The sequence below is a fragment of the Bison bison genome, unplaced genomic scaffold (assembly GCF_000754665.1).
Source record: "Bison bison bison isolate TAMUID 2011002044 unplaced genomic scaffold, Bison_UMD1.0 scf7180017864373, whole genome shotgun sequence".
Lineage (NCBI taxonomy): Eukaryota > Metazoa > Chordata > Mammalia > Artiodactyla > Bovidae > Bison > Bison bison.
In genome coordinates, this window is record NW_011494945.1 from 96,675 (window position 1) to 120,376 (window position 23,702).

The 23,702-nt window shown below is 40.5% G+C and overlaps 1 protein-coding gene across 1 annotated transcript in view; it reads left to right on the plus strand.

Annotated features, from left to right (window-relative positions):
* FRK (fyn-related Src family tyrosine kinase) overlaps window positions 1–23,702 on the plus strand; it is a 102,520-nt gene that overhangs the window by 47,439 nt on the left and 31,379 nt on the right. The window contains exon 2 of the mRNA XM_010856573.1: window positions 15,417–15,538. Within this exon, the coding sequence (XP_010854875.1) occupies window positions 15,417–15,538 (122 nt within the window). The remainder of the gene's footprint in view (window positions 1–15,416; window positions 15,539–23,702) is intronic.

Consider the following 23,702-nt stretch of genomic DNA (forward strand, 5'->3'; position numbering starts at 1 on the left):
GCAGGCACACACAGCGACCACCCACTGATTAGACCCAAACCTTTGGTCTTGTTTTTTTTCATGAAGATGGTTCTCAAAGAAAAAGTTATTTTGTAGTTTTTTAAAGAATACTCAATGCTTTAAACAAAGTGGGTTGAGATAAATATCATTCATGACACTGGAAATTAAAATTCTATAAAGTGAATTGAAAAGTTCCTTTTAGCTTTCTGTCTTGGAGTGAGAAAGAAAATGATTCATGAAGGAAGGTAACTATTTTTGAGGGGTAGGAAACTAAGTCACTCTGAAATTAGTGACCCATATAACCATTAAAAAGAAACCTTAGTACCTCAAAGCTTATTCATATAAGAAAGAAATGTGAATGAACATGTGTGGTGATTTGTGAAGTAAAGCATTTCCCCAGGAATTACAAAATCAGTTTACTTTCTTTGGATGTGACAAAGATAGAAACTATTTAATGTTTAACGCTTTCAACTCTAATCCATATTCCGCTAGTTTCTAGGACAAGCATTATCACAAATGTACAAAAACAGAGTACAGAGGTTAAATTTTACACTTTCATTTCAGGCTTGATGATTGGAAATACCATCATATATGTACACATTTTGTTTTTTATTTTAACAATATTAACTTTTATTTCCTTTTACACTGTTGAAATGGTTGGGACGCAAAAACAGTGCCTTGAGACTGAATGCTTGTCTAAACTTGGTTGTATTCTTCCTAAACTTTTTGTGAGGAATTGTGTACTTTTGATGACTAGACTCAGGGAAGTGGATTCAGGTTACAATCAGATGCTGTCATAAACACGTGGTGCTGTACCTTCCTCAGTGGGGAAAGTACCAGTTAGTTAACCTTACTTCCTCCCTGAGAAAATTCTTTCAAAAGTCCCCTTTCATGATGACTACAAAGGTGAACAATAGCAACAACAAAGCTTTATCAAATGACCCATACAAGGAATTTCCTGGTTTTTCTGCGACTGCAAGTTCTACTTCAGATACTGGATGTGACATTGTCACTTTAACACACACGCTTTTCCTGTGTGCAGCCCTGATATCCCTGTGTTTTGGAGGACAGAAAAGTCAGTCTCATTTTTGGTCTCTACATTCACGCAGAACTGTTCCCTTTGGCAGAAGAGTGGTTAGATTGAAATCTGTGGTCTGAGGCCAATTAACATTCGAATCTGTGCTGCGACTGGCCCAGAGCAGATAAGGCTTCTTCCTTAAATGCTTTGCCCTCCACACTCTTTGGCAAGAACAAATAAAAGATTACGTGAAACACAGGCATTAAGTCCAACATTCGGTATAAATCAAAAGACTATATAAAATGCCCACACTGAAATACAATGTGTTAACTGCTTCATCAGCAAGTATTTATTTGAACTGCTCTCAAAAGCATATCTGGTGTTATCAGACTCAGTCTTTATGCCAGGGAGGTCTGCAGCCTCAGGTGAACACAGGGACTAATCTCAAGATAAAAAGTAATACTGTGCAGCACTAGCTTTTGTGTGCGTCTTGCCAAACCAGAGGAGTAGTGGCTGAGCACTGAAGGAATGCTAGGGAGGCAGATTTTAACTGATGCTACCACCAATAGTGGGAAGAGGATGTGTCTAGCTGGAGCAGAATTAATATAGGGAAAATAAGGCTGAAGAAATGACTAGTGGCCACATGGAGGTGAGTTAAAAAAGGTTTTACTCCATGAGCAAAGGGAACCCTTAAAACTTTTTTATGTGTATGTACTGGTGAGATGTACCAGGTCATGTTTTCTGATGATTAATCTAGCGGTGGTGGTGAGCAAGTGGGAGAGAGACTGAGGTGATGCACATAAACTTGTAGCCACAGTGCCTGGCTCCTTGTGTGTGATCTGGAAGCAGAAGCTATTAAGATTAAAGGTAGCAGTAAAACATTTCCATAGTCCAAATGGTGATGATACATGGGACAAAGGTTGTGGTGGGGGAAATGGAAAGGAGGGAAAACTAAGAGAATACATTGATCAGCATTATTATTATCTTTTTGTCCTTACCATAATAGGGGAGCGGGGAAAAGTGACAGGGTTAATTACTACAAGCCAAGAGGGATGCTGAGCCAAAGGGAAGGGAAGGGGAGGGAAGGGGAAAGGACGTGAAAATTACCTGGACCACAGGGAACTTTAAGCCAACTGTTTTCACTCTCCACTCTCACTTTCATCAAGAGGCTTTTTAGATCCTCTTCACTTTCTGCCATAAGGGTGGTGTCATCTGCATATCTGAGGTTCGGACATGACTGAACTGAACTGAACTGAATAGGGAACTTTGATAGAGGCTTTCCTGGCAATGTTACTGAAACACAGATTAGTGCAGGCAAGTCGTATAGAACCTCAATAGCTTAAGGGGTCATGATTCGAAGCCTTAAGTGAAAGTGATGTCGCTCAGTCGTGTCCGACTCTTTGCGACCCCATGGACTGTAGCCTACCAGGTTCCTCCCTCCGTGGGATTCTCCAGGCAAGAGTACTGGAGTGGGTTGCCATTTCCTTCTCCAGGGGATCTTCCCGACCCTGGGATCGAACCTGGGTCTCCCGCAGTCCAGGCAGATGCTTTAACCTCTGAACCACCAGGGAAGCCCATTGGAAGCCTTAGGTACCATAAATGGCTAAATGTGATTATGAATGTACCCTGCAAACTGTAGATATTTTGCAAAAATGTTAGTCTTGCTGATTCTCCCAAACTACACGGGTGGGGACAATAGGTGGTTTTTTATCCATAATAACCTGTGTTACCGTGATGACAGCAATAAAAACACCCCTAACCTGCATTCCATCAGGGGAGTCATCCCTGGGTACTTTCCCATTGGTGGCTATGCCAAGTTGATCTACCCACTTTCTTTTTTGCTATTTATGGGGAGGATACAAGTATTGGTATTAGAGATCTATTTTTTAGAGTCTAGCTAGCCATCTTTAGGAGAAGGCAATGGCAACCCACTCTAGTACTCTTGCCTGGAAAATCCCATGGATGGAGGAGCCTGGTAGGCTGCAGTCCATGGAGTCGCTAAGAGTCGGACACGACTGAGCGACTTCACTTTCACTTTCCACTTTCATGCATTGGAGAAGGAAATGGCACCCACTCCAGTGTTCTTGCCTGGAGAATCCCAGGCATGGGGGAGCCTGGTGGGCTGCCGTCTACGGGGTCGCACAGAGTTGGACACGACTGAAGTGACTTAGCAGCAGCAGCAGCAGCCATCTTTAGAGTTTAAGGCTAGCTGTCTTAGTTGTTAGGGAGACATTGGGAAAAGAAATTATTTGTTAAATTTCTAAACATTAGCCGGGAATTACTGAGAATGAGTGCCCCCTTTTAAAAAGATAGGAGGAAATCACCTCCATCTTATTGGAGTTATGAGTGTCTACTTTGTGCCAGTCAGTGAGGCAGCAGAGCAAATAGAATAAGGCTCTAGTAAATGAAATAAGGAAACATTAATGGAGATACCACAAGTATTCACAGGTTTATTTTCCTAAATTTTGATTGATATCTATATTATTTAGATGTTGGTATTCAGTTACACTGCATAAATTTTGTTTTTTAAAAAAAGACACACTCTGTCTTTTTTGTAAAATATAGTCCAGTTAACCACACTATAGCTTTAGTTAGCTTAATATATATTTCTATAGCTAGCTTAATATATATATATATATAGTTATTGCTTTAATTTCATGAAAAGGTGGGCACAATAAAGGACAGATATGGTATGGACCTAACAGAAGCAGAAGATACTAAGAAGAGGTGGCAAGAATAACAGAAGAACTATACAAAAAAGATCATGACCCAGATAACTACAATGGTGTGATCACTCACCTAGAGCCACACATCCTGGAGTGTGAAGTCAAGTGGCCCTTAGGAAGCATCACTAAGAACAAAGCTAGTGGAGGTGATGGAGTTCCAGTTGAGCTATTTCAAATCCTAAAAGATGATGCTGTGAAAGTGCTGCATTCAATATGCCAGCAAATTTGGAAAACTCAGCAGTGGCCACAGGACTGGAAAAGGTCAGTTTTCATTCCAATCCCAAAGAAAGGCAATGCCAAAGAATGTTCAAACTACCACATAATTTCAGTCATCTCACATGCTAGTAAAGTAATGCTCAAAATTCTCCAAGTGAGTCTTCAACAGTACGTGAACCAAGAACTTCCAGATGTTCAAGCTGGATTTAGATCAAATTGCCAACATCCATTAGATCATTGAAAAAGCAAGAGAATTCCAGAAAAACATCTACTTCTGCTTCATTGATTACACTAAAGCCTTTGACTGTGTGGATCACAACAAACTGTGGAAAATTCCTCAAGAGATGGGAGTACCAGACCACCTTACCTGCTTCCTGAGAAATCTGTTAGGTCAAGAAGCTACAGTTAGAATTGGACATGGACTAATAGACTGGTTCCAAATTGGGAAAGGAGTACGTCAAGGCTGTATAATGTCAACCTGCTTATCTAACTCATATGCAGAGTACATCATGCAAAATGCCAGACTGGATAAAGCACAAGCTGGAATCAAGATTGTTGGGAGAAATATCAATAACCTCAGATATGCAGATGACACTACCCTTATGGCAGAAAGCGAAGAACTAAAGAGCTTCTTGATGAAAGTGAAAGAGGAGAGTGAAAAAGCTGGCCTAAAACTCAGCATTTAAAAAAACTAAGATCATGGCATCCGGTTCCATCACTTCATGGCAAATAGATGGGGAAGCAATGGACACAGTGAGAGACTTTATTTTCTTGGGCTGCAAAATCACTGCAGATGGTGATGGCAGCCTTGAAATTAAAAGGCGCTTGCTCCTTGGAAGAAAAGCTTTGACAAACCTAGAGAGCATATTAAAAAGCAGAGACATTACTTTGCCGATGAAGCTGCATCTAGTCAAAGCTATGGTTTTTCCAGTAGTCATGTATGGATGTGAGAGCTGGACCATAAAAAGGCTGAGCACCGAGGAACTGATGCTTTTGAACTGTGTTGGAGTTGGTGTTGGAGAAGACTCTTGGAGCCCCTTGGACTGCAAGGAGATCTAACCAGTCCATCGTAAAGGAAATCAGTGTTGAATATTCATTGGACGGACTGATGCTGAAGCTGAAGCTCCAATACTTTGGCCACCTGATGCGAAAAACTGACTCATTGGAAAAGACCTTGATGCTGGGAAAGATTGAAGGCAGGAGGAGAAGGGGACAGCACAAATTGAGTTGGTTGGATGGCATCACTGACTCGATGGACATGAATTTGAGCAAGCTCCCGGAGTTGGTGATGGACAGGGAAGCCTAGTGTGCTGCAGTCCATGGGGTTGGAGTCAGACACAACTGAGCGACTGAACTGAACTGAACTGAACTGATTGCTGTAGTTCGCTTTTTTGGATTAGTAAAATGACTACTGCCACCTAGTGGTGGTATGGCGTAGTCAAGACTGGACAGGCAGGACAGAGAAGTCAGTTCAGACACAGAGACCTAAAATCAGGTTCACATATTCAATTGTGTTCTATCATTTCCTCCAAGCCACCATGTCTAAAAACAAATATATAACTTGTCCCTTCAATAAGTTCTCTTAAAGTAAGTGCTATTTATTAAGTGTGAGTGTGGCCAGGCATTGATCACTTTACACATAATTTTCCTTAATCTCAAAACAAGACTGCAGGGTAATGATTATTAGTCCCATGTATGAATGAGGAAAACGAAGATCATGGCATCTGGTCCCATCACTTCATGGGAAATAGATGGGGAAACAGTGGAAACACTGTCAGACTTTATTTTTTTGGGCTCCAAAATCACTGCAGATGGTGACTGCAGCCAAGAAATCAAAAGACACTTACTCCTTGGAAGGAAAGTTATGTCCAACCTAGATAGCGTATTCAAAAGCAGAGACATCACTTTGCCAACAAAGGTCTGTCTAGTCAAGGCTATGGTTTTTCCTGTGGTCATGAATGGATATGAGAGTTGGACTGTGAAGAAGGCTGAGCGCCGAAGAATTGATGCTTTTGAGCAGTGGTGTTGGAGAAGACTCTTGAGAGTCCCTTGGACTGCAAGGAGATCCAACCAGGCCATTCTGAAGGAGATCAGCCCTGGGATTTCTTTGGAAGGAATGATGCTAAAGCTGAAACTCCAGTACTTTGGCCACCTCATGCGAAGAGTTGACTCATTGGAAAAGCCTATGATGCTGGGAGGGATTGGGGGCAGGAGGAGAAGGGGACGACAGAGGATGAGATGGCTGGATGGCATCACTGACTCTATGGATGTGAGTCTGAGTGAACTCCGGGAGTTGGTGATGGACAGGGAGGCCTGGCGTGCTGCGATTCATGGGGTCGCAAAGAGTCGGACACGACTGAGCGACTGAACTGAACTGACAAATGAGGAAATATAGGCATAACTTCCCAGTGAGATGCTGCAGCTCTTACTTCTCATTACACTCTGCCTTCTGATGTGCTGCTGAGTACATTGTCCTTCTGTGATGTAGTTTTGATACCCTGGTGTCATGTTTGATCTTCCATCTCTTTCACTGCTTATCCACTTTCACTTATTTCATACTCCTTTGAGATTTTTCTTGTAGCTTTCAATTCTAACTGCCCAAATTTCTAGTCCAGATCTTTATAACGTGCAGTTTTTTTGTAGTACCTTTGTACCTGATTGACTTCTTTCAACATTTTTTGTGAATAAATTGTGAAATGATATAACTGCATCTTATTATAAACCTCCAAATTACAGAGAAGAATGCAGAATAAAAATGGAAAGTCCTTTGTCATCATTTTTTATCTGTCCCTAATCTCCAAAGAAGTAAGCACATATAATTTTTGACTTGTTGGCTTTTGGAATATAAATAAAACTATAATATTCCTCAGTTCAGTTCAGTTCAGTCGCTCAGTCCTGTCTGACTCTTTGCGACCCCATGAATTGCAGCAAGCCAGGCCTCCCTGTCCATCACCAACTCCCGGAGTTCACTCAGACTCACGTCCATAGAGTCAGTGATGCCATCCAGCCGTCTCATCCTCTGTTGCCCCCTTCTCCTCCTGCCCCCAATCCCTCCCAGCATCAGAGTCTTTTCCAATGAGTCAACTCTTCGCATGAGGTGGCCAAAGTACTGGAGTTTCAGCTTTAGCATCATTCCTTCCAAAGAAATCCCAGGGCTGATCTCCTTCAGAATGGAATGGTTGGATCTCCTTGCAATCCAAGGAACTCTCAAGAGTCTTCTCCAACACCACAGTTCAAAAGCATCAATTCTTCAGCACTCAGCCTTCTTCACAGTCCAACTCTCATATCCATTCATGACCACAGGAAAAACCATAGCCTTGACTAGACAGACCTTTGTTGGCAAAGTGATGTCTCTGCTTTTGAATATGCTATCTAGGTTGGACATAACTTTCCTTCCAAGGAGTAAGTGTCTTTTGATTTCTTGGCTGCAGTCACCATCTGCAGTGATTTTGGAGCCCCCAAAAATGAAGTCTGGCACTGTTTCCACTGTTTCCCCATCCATTTCCCATGAAGTGATGGGACCAGATGCCATGATCTTCATTTTCTGAATGTTGAGCTTTAAGCCAACTTTTTCACTCTCCACTTTCACTTTCCTCAAGAGGCTTTTTAGTTCCTCTTCACTTTCTGCCATAAGGGTGGTGCCATCTGCATATCTGAGGCTATTGATATTTCTCCCGGCAACCTTGATTCCAGCTTGTGTTTCTTCCAGTCCAGCGTTTCTCATGATGTACTTTGCATATAAGTTAAATAATCAGGGTGAGAATATACAGCCTTGACGTACTCCTTTTCCTATTTGGAACCAGTCTGTTGTTCCATGTCCAGTTCTAACTGTTGCTTCCTGACCTGCATACAGGTTTCTCAAGAGGCAGGTCAGGTGTTCTGGTATTCCCATCTCTTTCAGAATTTTCCACAGTTTATTGTGATCCACACAGTCGAAGGCTTTGGCATAGTCAATAAAGCAGAAATAGATGCTTTTCTGGAACTCTCTTGCTTTTTCCATGATCCAGCAGATGTTGGGAATTTGGTCTCTAGTTCCTCTGCCTTTTTAAAACCAGCTTGAACATCAGGAAGTTCACGGTTCACGTATTGCTGAAGCCTGGCTTGGAGAATTTTGAGCATTACTTTACTAGCATGAGAGATGAGTGCAATTGTGTGGTTTTGAGCATTCTTTGGCATTGCCTTTTTTTGGGATTGGAATGAAAACTGACCTTTTCCAGTCCTGTGGCCACTGCTGAGTTTTCCAAATTTGTTGGCATATTGAGTGCAGCACTTTCACAGCATCATCTTTCAGGATTTTAAATAGCTCCACTGGAACTCCATCACCTCCACTAGCTTTGTCCATAGTGATGCTTTCTAAGGCCCACTTGACTTCACATTCCAGGATGTCTGGCTCTAGGTGAGTGATCACACCATCATGATTATCTGGGTTGTGAAGATCTTACCCTTTCTTATCTAGCAATATGTCTTGCAGATCTTTCTATCTCAGGGCTATATAATTTACACACAGTAGACACTCAAATGTTTGCAAAATAAATCGTAGATTTCAATTACATACTCCTTCTGTCTAAAAAAGTATTGTATTTTTTCCTCCATTTTCATCTAATTGAAGCATTTTTCTCCAAGGTTATAGGTTACTACGAAGCTCCTCTTCTTTTTGGCTAGTCTTAATCAAGGTCTCTTTCATGGTGGATAAAGCATAGTAATAAAGGTTATTTTCATTAAATATCAATAAAATGTATATGTGTGTGTGTGTAGTGTCATTTTATTGGATAGTTATTCACATGTAAGTGCCAAATCTAACTTATTCTCTGATGTCTTATGTAGATTTCTAACCTGTTTACTGTTTCTGTACCTCAGTAGTTCTCAGTCTTTGGTGTGATCAGATTTACTGGGGGACAAGTTATTAAAACCCAGGATGCCGGGCCTCACCTTCAGGCTTTCTGATTCAGTAGCTAAGATGTAAAGCATGCAAATTTCCAAGTTTCCATGTGATGCTGACCCACATTTTGAGGATCAAGCTCTATAAGACTCTTCTTTGATGTTTTATATCCTCTTAGGATTTCTTGATTTCTTCTTGGCATTCACTGTTTGCTGCACATAAGAACCAAAGCGTACAGAGAGCGCTGAAAATGGCTGCGGTGGATGTACTCCTCCAGAACACAGCCAGCAAGGGCTCTGAAGGCAGAACCGAGGAGGATGACAGTTGTGCCCAAGGCTCGGACCACAAATTAAGGAACAATTTTCACATGTGCGGAGGGTGGACTGCACTATCAGTTGCCCATTAATCCATACAACAGCATATGCTCTAGTGATCACAGTCTATAGCAGATGCATCATCTTTGAGTGTGAAAGATGGCATTATAATGCCGCTGCATCCAGAAAACTATTTTTATTCATTTTCTTCACTTCTTTTAAATATTTATTTGTTTTTTGGCTGCGGTGGGTCTTCATCGCTGCACAGGGGCTTTCTCTAGCTGTGAGGCGTGGGGGCTTCTCTCTAGTTGTGGTTTCTCATTGCACTGGCTTCTCTTGTTGGGGAGCACGGGCTTCAGTAGCTGCGGCTCATGAGCACAGTAGGTGCAGTTCCCGGGCCTTTAGGGAACAGGCTCAGTAGCTGTGGCGTGCAGGCTTAGTTGCTCCAATGTATGTGGGATCATTCCAGATCACGGATCAAACCGGTATCCCTTGCATTGCAAGGCAAATTCTTTTGACCCAACAGGGAAGCCCTATTTTCTTCATTTCTTGATGGTAGCTCAGCCAAGTCAAATTCCAGATATTAAGTGAGCTGATACATCCAGTTAAGTATTGGGGTGGTCAAAAAGTTTGTTTGTTTTTTTCCACAAGATGTTATGGGAAGACCTGAACAAACTTTTATGCCAACTTAATAGTTTCATGTATTTCATTGTTATTATCAATTTTTCCCTGGTGTGATTTGCCTTGTAAAGTGATTGTCTAAGAATCCAGAATGGGTGAGACAGAAGTTCCTCTCTTCAAATGTCGTAAAATGACCGTATCTTTAACAATTTGATTTACAGGACTGTTTGCTTATATGTATATTGGGCAGAGAAAACATGTCATTTTATAAACTTGATTATCCAAAATACAAATGTAATGTTTGCATGTAAAACTTACATAATGGAGTGTTTATTCTTTAGAAAAATGAGATATAGGAGATATAGTTGTACTTCTAAGAATTTAATCTATAAGATGAATTATAATTCTCATAGAGGTTTACATATTTACATTTGGACAAAACATTTTAATGTTGCTGGATAATTAATGCACCAGAAATCAGGAAAATGTATGGGATTGATCAATATATTTGATCCATGTTGCTTCTTTGCTTGAAATATTTGTCTGAAGAAATTTTGCCATTGTTGGAAATGGAGTCTAAAAAGAAATTGCCTGAGTACTTTAACTATCACTTCAACAGTCACTCAGTCCTGTCCGACTCTTTGTGACACCATGGACTGCAGCACGCCAGGCCTCCCTGTCCATTGCCAACTCTCAGAGCTTGCTCAGACTCATGTCCATTGAGTCAGTGATGCCATCCAACCATCTCATCCTCTGTCGTCCCCTTCTTCTCCCGCCTTCAATCTATCCCAGCATCAGGGCTTTTTCCAATGAGTCAGCTCTTCGCATCAGGTGGCCAAAATATTGGAGTTTCAGCATCAACATCAGTCCTTCCAATGAACACACAGGACTGATCTCCTTTAGGATGGACTGGTTGGATCTCCTTGCAGTCCAAAAGACTCTCAAGAGTCTTATTCAACACCTCGGTTCAAAAGCATCAATTCTTCGGCGCTCAGCTTTCTTTATAGTCCAACTCTCCCATCCATACATGACCACTGGAAAAACCATAGCCTTGACTAGATGGACCTTTGCTGGCAAAGTAACGTCTCTGCTTTTTAGTATGCTGTCTAGCTTGGTTGTAACTTTCCTTCCAAGGAGTAAACGTCTTTTAATTTCACGGCTGCAGTCACCGTCTGCAGTGACTTTGGAACCCCCCAAAATAAAGTCTGTCACTGTTTCCACTGTTTCCCCATCTATTTCCCATGAAGTGATGGGACCGGATGCCACAATCTTAGTTTTCTGAATGTTGAGCTTTAAGCCAACTTTTTCACTCTCCTCTTTCACTTTCACCCAAGAGGCTCTTTAATTCTTCTTCACTTTCTGCCATAAAGGTGGTGTCATCTGCATATCTGAGGTTACTGATATTTCTCCCGGCAATCTTGATTCCGGATTATGCTTCTTCTATCCCAGCATTTCTCATGATGTACTCTGCATATAAGTTAAATAAGCAGGGTGACAATATACAGCCTTGACATACTCCTTTTCCTATTTGGAACCAGTTCTGTTGTTCCATGTCCAGTTCTAATTGTTGCTTCCTGACCTCCATACAGGTTTCTCAAGAGGCAGGTCAGGTGGTCTGGTATTCCTATCTCTTTCAGAATTTTCAACATTAGCTTTCACTAAATAGGCATTTATCCATAAAAATCTATGTTTTTTTTTTAATGTGTTTGCTTAAATTTTGTATAAATGGCATTATAATGTTATGGATCATTCTTGAACTTCCTTTTGTCCCTCAACAATATATTTGCTTTAACTCCCATATAGTAATCTATTTTATATGCATAATTAAGTTTATGTATCAATTCCCCTGAAGTGGACATTTAGGTTGTTTCCAATTTTCAATGTGAGAATTCTTTAGTAAATGTTTTTGTGGTATATTTCCTTGAGCACATAGAGTATACAACCTAGAAAGGAAGTTAAGTAGTATACAAATATTCAGTTTTACCAAGTATTGCCAAATGCTCCCTGAATGAATTGTACCCATTACCTTGCCACTAGTATTAGTACTGTATAAAGGTTCTTGTTTCACATTTTCCCCACTGTCTGAATGTGAAAGTTTTAAATTTTGTCCAGCCTGAAAAGTGAAATCACTTCTCATTTTTATATTTAAATATTCTTAATATTCATAATTATTGGCAATAGATAAAGGCTGTACTACCTTCCTTTTTTTTTTTTTTTTCTTTACTGGTTATTAGGTTTTTTTTTTTTCTGTCATCTATCAGGTATATACTATGTCAATTTTTGTCATAGTATATACTGTGTCTTATTTACTTTTTAGTGAATATAGATGTCTATATAATCTGAATAGTAATCTTATTCTTGGTTATATGCTGTGCAAGTACCTTTTCCAGGTCTGTGGCTTATATTTAAATTTTATTTCATGGCAATCTTGGTGTTGTTAGTTTTTAATTGTGATGCAATAAATGTCATCAGTCTTTCCCCTTAAAGCTTATATGTCTTCCTTTTCTTTCTGTATTGTTGAGGAAAACTTCCCTACTCCAATATCCTCAGAATGTTTTAAAGTTTGCCTTTTATATTAGGTCTTTAATCTATGTAAAATTATTGTGTATGCTGTAAGAAGCATGAATTAATATTTTCATATGGAATATGAATGGTACCAGCATCATTTATTGACTAATCTATACTTTCATCATTAATTTGTATGTTTGGTTCTGTTTGAGTTTTTAATTATGTTCCATTATTTTATTTACTTATTTATGCAGTGATGGAAAAAATAAATTTCTATTTTTCTATGAATTTATTCTATCCCCACCTTAGAACATTTCCAATCAGTTCAGTTCAGTTACTCAGTTGTGGCCAACTCTTTGAGATCCCAGAGACTGCAGCATGCCAGTCTTCCCTGTCCATCACCAACTCCTGGAGTTTACCCAAACCCATGTCCATCGAGTCGGGAATGCCATCCAACCATCTAATCCTCTGTCGTCCCCTTCTTCTCCTGCCTTCAATCTTTCCCAGCATGGGGGTCTTTTCAAATGAGTCAGTTCTTAGCATCAGGTGGCCAAAGTATTGGAGTTTCAGCATCAGTCCTTCCAATGAATATTCAGTCCAACTCTCAGATCCATATGTGACCACTGGAAAAACCATAGCCTTGACTAGATGGACATTTCTTGGCAAAGTAATGTCTCTGCTTTCTAATATGCTGTCTAGGTTGGAACATTTCCAAGCCTTTTATAATTTCAGTTGGGCAAACAATAGTCTATGGATATTAATTTGGTTCCTGTTATTGAATCAGTGGTAGTCATTAGTGTAGTCCACCCAGTGTTTCCAAGTTTTCTGCCTTCGAGGAAATAGTAGGATTGTATTTTCTCTTTGCATTTAGGCATGAACATACAGCCCTGGGATTTCTTTGGAAGGAATGATGCTAAAGCTGAAACTCCAGTACTTTGGCCACCTCATGCGAAGAGGTGACTCATTGGAAAAGACCCTGATGCTGGGAGGGATTGGGGGCAGGAGGAGAAGGGGACGACAGAGGATGAGATGGCTGGATGGCATCACTGACTCGATGGACATGAGTCTGAGTGAACTCCGGGAGCTGGTGATGGACAGGGAGGCCTGGCGTGCTGCGATTCATGGGGTCGCAAAGAGTCGGACACAACTGAGCGACTGATCTGATCTGATCATTTTTGTCCATAGGCTCATTCTTGACCAGAAGCTTTAAATAGAAGCTCCAGAAGCCAGCCTGTGATTTGCCACAGTTTCCAATCCTGCCTTCCTGGCCAGTCATGGAAGCATGGAGGTGGAAATTCTTTGGTAGACATAGAGATGGATGTAGCACAGATGAGCTTCTGTGTACACGCAGCTGAGTACAAAATAAATCTCTGGTGTCTCTAAACCACTGAGATTTTTGGAGTTGTTCATTGCTCTAACATAATCTGGCATTTCCTGGCTAATACAGTTAATATTATATAATTTGAAATTTGATAATTAGGAAAATGGTAAACAAACATCTTACTTTTGTCAGGAGGTAATTATATTTTAATGTCCTTTTTCCCCAACTTCTTCCACTTCTTCTTTCAATTATATCACCTTAGTGCCCTCATACTCCCTGATACCTGTGCCCTCTTCAAATAACTGGAGCCAATTTTGAGGGCCTCTCCCAGCCTGCAGTTCCTCACTCAGCCTGAATCTTTTCCCTCAAGCCTACATTTCCTTTTCAGTGCTTATATTTTAAAAGATGATAACCTGGAAAGATAAATGTTTTACCTAAAATCTTTAATGATAAAGATCAAAATTATGACCCCATAGTGAAAGTTTATTCATGAAAATCTGGCTATCTCAGTTTCCTCTTTATCATATTGGTGTCTACTTACTTGACATAGCCAGTTTTAAACTGGCTGTGATATTAATATCCATAACTGTTTGTTGGATTTGATCATATTCACCTTTATTGACTCTTGTAGTTCTGGAATTTTTTGGATAAGAGGGTAAAGATAAGAAGTGAAGGGGACACTGAGAAGATACTACTCAGGCAGAAGTATCTTTTCCATATAATCTTTCCACAGATGAAGGGGCTTCCTTTATAGCTCAGTTGGTAAAGAATCCACCTGCAATGCAGCAGACCCCAGTTCAATTCCTGGACGGAGAAGATCTGCTGGAGAAGGGATAGGCTACCCACTCCAGTATTCTTGGGCTTCTCTTGTGGCTCAGCTGGTAAAGAATCTAGCTGCAATGTGGGAGACCTGGGTTCAATCCCTGAGTTGGGAAGATCCCCTGGAGAAGGGAAAGGCTACCCACTCCAGTATTCTGGCCTGGAGGACTCCATGGACTCTATAGTCCATGGGTTGCAAACGGTCAGAAATGACTGAGTGACTTTCACTCATTCACTCCATGGATGAAAACTTCCTTCTAAACATGCAAAATCATCTTACATTACTGGAGGAGTTGACAGCAATGGATATGGGGAAAGGTGGAAATTAAAGCCTAGAGAGGGACTTCCCTGGTGGTCCAGTGGTTAAGAATATTGCCTTACAATCAGGGGACATAGGTTTGATCCCTGGTTGGGGAACTAAAATCCTATATCCCACATGCTATGGACAGCTAAGCCTGTGTGCTGCAAAAAGGAATAATAAAAAGAAGAAGCAGAAGAAAAAAAGCTCAGAGAACTACATTTTTGACTGTTCACAGTTTGATATGAAATATATGAATCCCTGGATTGGAATGTTTGCCTCCTAACACCTGGTGTTAGGAGAGTTAGTGGACAGTCTGATGGTGATGATGAGCAATTTTGAATCATGGAGCATGGCAAACTTAACTATGTGGTGGTAATCCCACCTTGGATGGAAGCTTTGCATTTGACAGAAAGTGAATACAGGATTTCTCAGAGAGAATGCATGTGTGAGAAGGGTTGTCATAACAGACATCACCCAAATTCCTATTTTGTAATGTATTAAAGACTCTTGATGAGGATTGAAGACATCCAGAAGAACCATGTCAAGTATCGAAAGCTACCATTTGTACCTGTTATAGTTTCACTGAAGAGTATCAAGTCTCTGTGATATTGAAATACTTTCTTGACAAACTTCTTCCTCCTTAAAAAAAACAAATGTTGATTGGTTAATTAAAATTTATATCTCTCTTTTTAGGTGGTTCTTTGGAGCAATCAAGAGAACAGATGCTGAAAAACAGCTATTATATTCAGAAAACCAGACGGGAGCTTTTCTAATCAGAGAAAGTGAAAGTCAGAAAGGCGATTTCGCCCTTTCAGGTATGGGAATTGTCTGTGTGATTTAAGTATGGATTTGAGAGTCTGTAGTCATGTTCTTCTGTGTGAACATGGACATGTTAATTTTAAGTTTGCCTTCCTATCTTCAGAATAGTATCAACAATAAGTGTACTGAACCGCTCTAGTAATATAAAAATTAGCAAAAAAAATTTTCTATCTATGGTTAGAAGTATCTGTAAATAGTTTCAAATACATACTCTCTAGGTATGAAATGAAAACTATATGGATCTGCCTGTGTTTTCACACTTTTGCATTATCTACTAGTCTATCCTTCTAGAGAATGATAAGCAAGAAGCAGAGTCTAAACTTGTCAGAATTGATCTTGCCATAATACTTTTTTTTTTTGTTTTACATTTCATTTGTATTTGCCTGGTAAATAGAAAATGAATTGAAATCCTGAATGCCAATGTGCTTAATTAACCCATGACATGTAACATTTGGTCAAATGTAGTTTTCTGGCTAAGAGTCAAGTATGTGTTTACTTAATAATATCTTAGAAGACAAGAAGCGTAGGGGACCCCAGAGTTATCTTTAAGCATTACAGGTGCTTATATATTAGGTAGTCATCAGTCAAAAGCTAGATTAAATGTTTTAGATCCTAGCATTAAAAATATAGAAGAAGAATATTTCCATGAGAAAAACACAGGAAAAGTAGGATTACTTGAGTCATATCTTTAAATAATTCCCAGGCTACAGTGACTGTTCTGAACACTTTATAAGTAGAATATTATGGAACAAAACAGCTTTATAGGCTTAGAATAAAATTACAAGGATATTGGCTGTTATGTGCTGAGAATACTCTAGCACTTGCCTATGGATTTAGGAAGCTTTGTAGGTTCTACTTGGAGACCAGCATATCATTATAGATTCCCTTTCAATGAAGTCAAGCCATTTAGAGTCTTGCAAACAAATTGTCTGATTGCTGTGTATTCACTGGGGGGGAAGTAAATGCAGACCTTTATGTTCTGCTGAAAGGGAAATTTTCTCATTAGCCAGAAGGAGGGTGATACGGGAGAAAAATGGGGAAAACGGGTCTTTGATATATCTACATTCAAACAAACAAATGACCGAACAAGCCAATTGCTGACTTTGATTACCACTAACGATCTTCAGGTATATCAGTCATGAATTTATTTCTTAGTGCAGTTGTCTCCTAATCAGTCTGAATTGATGGTCTTCAATTTTGCTGACAGTTGTGCCACTAAAGGAAGGCAAATATTATCCCTTTTCTATCTCTGTCTTTCCCACATGAGTTTTCCTTCGAAGTATTGTCTTTATTCCTCCAGCAGCAACGGTTCGTAGCTGTCAGAGAAGAGCTTCACGAGGAAGCGTGATTTATTGATGCTGGGGCAGGCGCTGAGAAGCAGCAGCCCAAGGTTGGGGTGGGTGCTAATTGGCTTGTTGTGATCCTTGCACGGCTGTCAGCTCTTGTGAGGTCTGCGCTGATCTGGGGAGAGAGTTGGGGCCGTGACACCTCTCATAATGGCATGACACTAATTAGCTGTGGATTAGAGCAGTGTTTTTGGATATTACATATTATATGTGGTAGCCAGAGAATCTGTCTTCATTAGATGCATGACAGGTAGTTTTAGTGGCCTTACTGTTATTTGTCATTGGTAGAGAGTTGTTTTTCTGATGAAAAATGTAAAATTCTGGCTTCATGTCAACTGGTTCGGCTATTTCTTGACTTCAATCAATTACTCTACAGGAAATGATCATTGTTATTGCCATTAATATTAATTCAATGTTTGGTGTCCCATAAGCATTTATATTATTGTTTAAGGTACACTTTCAGAAAAATACATCTTGAAGGCTGAAAAATGACTTTCAGTTGAGTTTTTCAGAAAAAACACTGCATTGCACATAGTGATTTTACTTTAGGTAACTGCATGGGAAAATCTCTAGAGGAGGAGAGGGAGTTCCAGATTCATCCTCAGTGAAACCCTTTCAAAAGCAGGTGATACTAGACTGAAGATAGTCGAGAAATGACCACCCTGAGGACATGAGACAAAAGGGTTCATCAGCAATATTCAGGTTGATACATCTAATAGCTGATATCATTTTTTAATACTATTTCTGGAACAAATGTTTGAGTGCCTACTCTGTGCCAGGCCTTTGTTAAATCAAGGGCATCAGGGAGAGCAGGGCACTGTCTTAGGAGGGTTATAACCCTCCTGTTGTGAGATGAGAGAGGGCAGGGGCTAAGTCTAGGAGAGGGCATTCGGAAGGTTTCCCAGAGGAGGCCGCATTTGTGTTCAGTTTGCCTCACAAGGTAGCGGGGTGACAGTGATTATTTCTGGCAAGGCCAACGCACAGGGTTGTGATATGTCCGGTGTTATGTGGAATGGAGGGTGGAAAGGGGGAAGGATAGTGCAGGTGTGTGTGTGTGTGTGTGTGTGTGTGTGTGTAAAGCAGTGATGGAGGAGAGCAGGAATGGCCAAAAATGAGCCTGAAAAGTTGGAGCTGAACTGTTCAGGGCCTTGTATACCAGCGTGAGAAATGTGGACCTTTTTCTCTAGGTTCAAATATAGAAGGAGGTGTTAGGTAGAAAGTGCCTTGGGCTAAATGTTGGTGGCAATGTGGAAAGCAGAACAGGTGAACAATTTATAGGTGATGGTCTGGGGAGCAGGGCTTCCCTGGTGGCTCAAATGGTAAAGAGTCTGCCTGCAGTGCAGGAGACTGGGCTTTGATCCCTGGATCGGGAAGATCCCCTGGAGAAGGAAATGGCAACCCACTCTAGTATTCTTGCCTGGAAAATCCCATGGATGGAGGAGCCTGGTGGGTTATACAGGTCATGGGGTAGCAAAAAGTTGGACACAACTGAGCGACTTCACTCACTCTGAGGAGAAATGACAGGTAAACACAGAAGCATCATCGCTGCTGTCTGAAATCACAGGTGTGAGACAGCAGAGTCAGTCAGCATTGCATGGAGTGGGGCCTGGGAACCTACAGTTAGCCAGCTGCGCTGATGCTTTGCTTGTCCCCAGAAGCCGCACGGCCCCTTTTTTACTCTCCTTTTTTTAATGGGGCAAGTGCAGGAGTGGCCTTAGGGCGCTCGAGAGCAGTCTGAGTTTGTTGTTGTTGTTCAGTCGCTAGGCCATGTCTGACTCTTTGTGACCCCATGGATTGCAACACACCAGGCTTCCCTGTCCTTCACTCCTGGAGTTTGCTCAAACTCATGTCAATTGCATCGGTGATGCCATCCAACCATCTCATCCTCTGTCTCCCCCTTCTTCTCCTGCCCTCAGTCTTTCCCAGCATCAGGGTTTCTTCCAATAAGGTCTGTTCTTTGCGTGTGGCCAAAATATTGGAGTGTCAGCTTCAGAATAAGTCCTTCCAAAGAATATTCAGGGTTGATTTCCTTTAGGATTGACTGGATTGATCTCCTTGCTGTCCAAAGGACTCTCAAGAGTCTTCTCCAGCACCACAGTTTGAAAGCATCAATTCTTCAGTGCTCAGCCTTCTTTATGGTCCAACTCTCACATCCATACATGACTACAGGAAAAACAACAGCTTTGACTATATGGACGTTTGTTGGCAAAGTGATATCTCTGGTCTTTAATACGCTTTTTAGATTTTTCACAGTTTTTTTACAGATTTTTCACAGATTTTTCAAGGAGCAAGTGTCTTAATTTCATAATTGCAGTCACCATCAGCAGTGATTTTGGAGCCCAAGAAAATAAAACTTATCACTGTTTCTACGTTTTCCCATCAATTTGCTATGAAGTGATGGGACTGGGTGCCGTGATCTTAGTTTTTTAAATGTTGAGTTTTAAGCCAGCTTTTTCACTCATCTTCTCCTGTGAGCACACTAAAACTGCAACTAGCGGCAACATCCATCAACAGGAGGACGTTGGAACCCACCAAAAAAGATACTCCATGTCCAAGGACATAGGAGAAGCAGCAATGAGATGGTAGGTGGGTACAATCACATTAAAATCACCCGCCAGGTGGGCGACCCACAAACAGGAAGAACAATAGTACCAAAGAATTTCTCACACTGTTGCAAATGTTCTAGGCCCCACGTCAGACTTCCCAGCCTGAGGATCTGGCAAAGGGACTGGGAGTCCCCAGGGAATCTGACTTTGAAGAACAGTGGGATTTGATTACAGAACTTCCATGGGACTTGGGGAAACAGAGACTCGTGGAGGGCACAGACGAAACCTTGTGTGCACCCGGAGCCTGGGGAAAGGAGACTGAGCCAGACCTGCCTGCCAGTGCTTGAGGGTCTCCTTCGGAGGGGTGCGTTGGCCGTGGTCTGCTGTGCGGACACGGGCACCGGAAGCAGCAGCAGTCCTGGGAGGCGCATGTTGGCATAAGTCCTCTTTAGCTCTGCCATACAGCCCATGGGCTCCAGGACTGGTTTGCCTTTCTGGGAATGGGTCGCCTCAAGCCAAACACCTAACAGGGAGGGAGCACAGGCCCACCCATCAGCAAATTGGATTAAAGGTTTACTGAGCATGACCCTGCCCACTAGAGCAAGACCCAGTTTTCCCCACAGCCAGTCCCTCTCATCAGGAAACTTGCACAAGCCTCTTAGCCTGATTTTGGATATCAGCTGTTTGCAGGGTGGTTTGGAAAGCCCAGCTCCTCTGGGCTTTGGCACTGTGGGAAATTGTAGCTCCTCTTTTGTGGAAAAGGAAACCATAGGACCTGTCAGAAGTATAATAGAATTCAGGTGCAGCCCTTCTTACTGCTCAAAGCGGGTTGTGGGGGGACAGGCCCAGTGGGCCCAGTATCATGCAGTTTAGAAGGAGCTCCTGGGGCTTTTTGCTAGAGAGTCCTGTTTGTCTCTGTCAGTGATGGCTTGAATCAGGGCAGAGGTTTAGCAAATAGAGGATAGGGCATGGAGGTGAGAAATATTTAAAAGATAAAGCCGACAGGAATTGGTGGCTGATCAGAAATGAGATAAAATAAGGGAGAATGGATAATCTATGGTAACTGTGATTGGGGGAAACTAGTCACCTGAGCCATGATGAAGTCCATGCGAAGACATGCTTGGAGAGAGGAGAGGGAACCAAAGGAAATTAGTTCAGAGGTGTTTGAAGCAATTGCAGGAGGGCATATCTATTTTTTAACTTGTGTCTGCTGAACTGAGAACTCACTGTGATACATCTCCATTACATTGAACACATAGGTCCCATGGAATGTGCAACACTTTTATAATAGTACTTTGTGATTGCTTTGAAGCCTGCTATCTACTCTTGAGAATATAAGGTAGGTCTCTGCAGCAACATAATTTAATTTTTAAAATAAATATACTAGAATTTTTAGAACTGAAGTATCACACAAATAGCAGAACTGCCTTTACAGAAAGGATATCACTTTATGTGAAAGGCCATAGCTGGGGCAATTTAATATGTTAATATGTTCATTAAGGGCAGCTTCAATACTTGGAAGTGGCCAGAATCACTGAAAGAAATTTCTGAATCATATGGCTGATTAACCTGAGTGATACCATGGACTTATAACTTGGTAAATATATCTGCATGCCTTCTAAATTCATTCTGAAGGCAATTCAAAAAACAATGCGAACAGCAGCAGCTTCGTCAGGGAAGAAGTGTACCCTTTCATGTTGACCTTGTGTGTATCCTTCATGTTGAACTTACATATTCAAAGACTCATTTACATTTATGAGTTACTCTTTCAGTGTAGGTAAAAACGTGCTTTTCAAACTAGGTGATACACTCCTTGAGCCGAAGCAACATACTTTTATTGCTTCTGTTTCATGCTTCTTCTCTATCTCCATGGTTTCTAGAACAGTTTGTAAAGATGGTAGATGCTCAAACACTCATGTATTTACCCTGTCGTCTACCAGCAGCAAAGATAAGCAAGGCCATTGTCGCTTTGTTAAACCTCAGAGGTCTGGACCATGTAAGATCACAAATAATACTGTGTGCTGTGTTTCAGACTTCTTTTAGAAAAAAGACAGCTTCTCACCTTAACAAATTAGTTGTTTTCAGGTAATAAGACTTGTAGGGGAGACAGAATTGGAGAAGGATGTCATTGGCACTGTGGCCCTGTATCTCTCTGCCTGGCCCAGAATTCAGACCCAAACCCACTTTTCAGTAACCGCTGAGATACCACTACTGCTCCCAAACTTTCTAAGACCTGCTGACTCATTCTAATCGGATGCTGACCAATGGCCAAAGGCTGTGTGTTTCATTATCAGTCCCCCCAGCCTCCATTTAGTTTTCATTTAAAATTAATGTGGACATAGTGGCCACAAGAGAATGTCAGGAATTCTATTACTATTAGCCATGGATATAAATACAATCGTACATCCCAAGGAAGGGCAAGTAATAATTGGTTGGGAAAAAAGTGCTCCTTCAATTTATTATGCAATGAAATGTCTATGGATTAGGGAGCATTTTGATATTGGTTAGAGATGTTTTGCTTTTTAAAAAGTGCAAACGGTGCAGAAAGAAAATTCTATGTTAACAATTCCAGTATCTCACATAAAATGTATTAAATTTTAAACATGTTGGTGCCATCTTAGAAAATGCCTTTTAATTAAAGTCATAATTTAGTTGTGTTCAACTTAATTGCAAATATCACTGCCCATAATAGCAAGTGGTGTTTTTTGGTAAGTAGTCATATTATGCCTGCCTTTTCTTAACATTACTACTGATAAATTATATTTCAGATGTTTTACTCTATAAAGTAAAATTAACATTTTATTATGTAGTACATATATCTGTGTTTATGTCTGTATACACATACACACACACACACACACACACACAATACACAGGCAAAAAACTTTTGTCTCCAGGCATCCAAATTCAATATGGATTATTATATTTTTGGATAGTAGGACATTGCCAGACCTGAGGTGTCAAACCAGTTCTTTCTGGATCTTGGGCTTTGATAATATATGAACTTGATGCTTTCAAACTGGGGAAAAGGGGGAAGGATTAGGACAAGAGTTGAGCAGGGGAATACAAAGGAAGCATAGATAAGGAAGAACATTTGAGGCATTGTGCTGAGTTTTTGATTGAACAGGAAACTAAGATATCTTGACTTTGGAAAGGAAAGTCAGAGACTCACAGGCCTTCCAATTCCTCCTCCTTACCACCAGCCTTGAGCAAGTTAGTTTAGTTTATATCTCAGGGAAATAATAACTAAATAAATGTTTATATTTCAAGGTTACCTGATTCTTAAATAAAGTGTCCAATTTCTTTTTGTTACACTAAGTGGAGAAAACATGTTATTGAAAAAACAAAACAAAACAAAATTGTAACATTAAGCCTAACGAGAATATTTCACACGATGTTTACACAAACATGGATGTTGTCTACAGTGCTGAATGCTATATGTGTACCTTTATTTTAAAACCAAAACACTACGCTGACTTCTATTTTCTGGTCCCCCTTCTTCGCAACTGTCGCCAAGCAGGGCTTTCAGTCAAGCATGTGCTCCCTCTAGTGGCATATCAAGAAATAGCATGCCGTTATGGAAACAATAGAGGTTTTTTTGGTTTAGATTTTCTGTTTCCACGACTCATTAATTTATAGAAAGGGGAAGAATATCGATTTTTAGTTGAAAAGAAGTTTCTAATTTTAAAATATCTCTAGCATCTTGTGCTATAAATAAAACCACATCCAACTGGCAATAATTTTATTAATTTCAAAAAATTGACCAAGCTTTGTATTTTCTTAATGATTCAGGTTATCTATTTTCCCTGTCCTGATAGTTACATAAGATGTGTTCATGATATACAAAGTAAATGAAATATACACAATCCAATTTAATAAATGAGTAGCTCTAATTTTTAAACTATATATTTCAAATGATACATGTATATTAGCTACTTTATAACTATTTGTCAGCATTGCATCAATCATGAAATCATTTCTAATGCATCTTAGAAACATGCTTTGCCTCAGGTTATTAGATGCTTTGGCAAGGGAACTACAAATTAAGAAAGTATTCTGTTGTCTTAAAAGTCTAGCCATGGCAGAGACTAAATTTATTTTCCTATTTGTTTCAGTGGGTCAGGGGCCTTCCTTAAATCCTCTTTCATAGCTATCTCCTTTTCACTTGCAGAAATCTTTTTCCAGAAGTAAAATATGGAGGAAAAACCATAAAAGGAAAGAAGCAAAAATTATATTTCTATTTTCATGTACTTTTAGTAAGCATCATT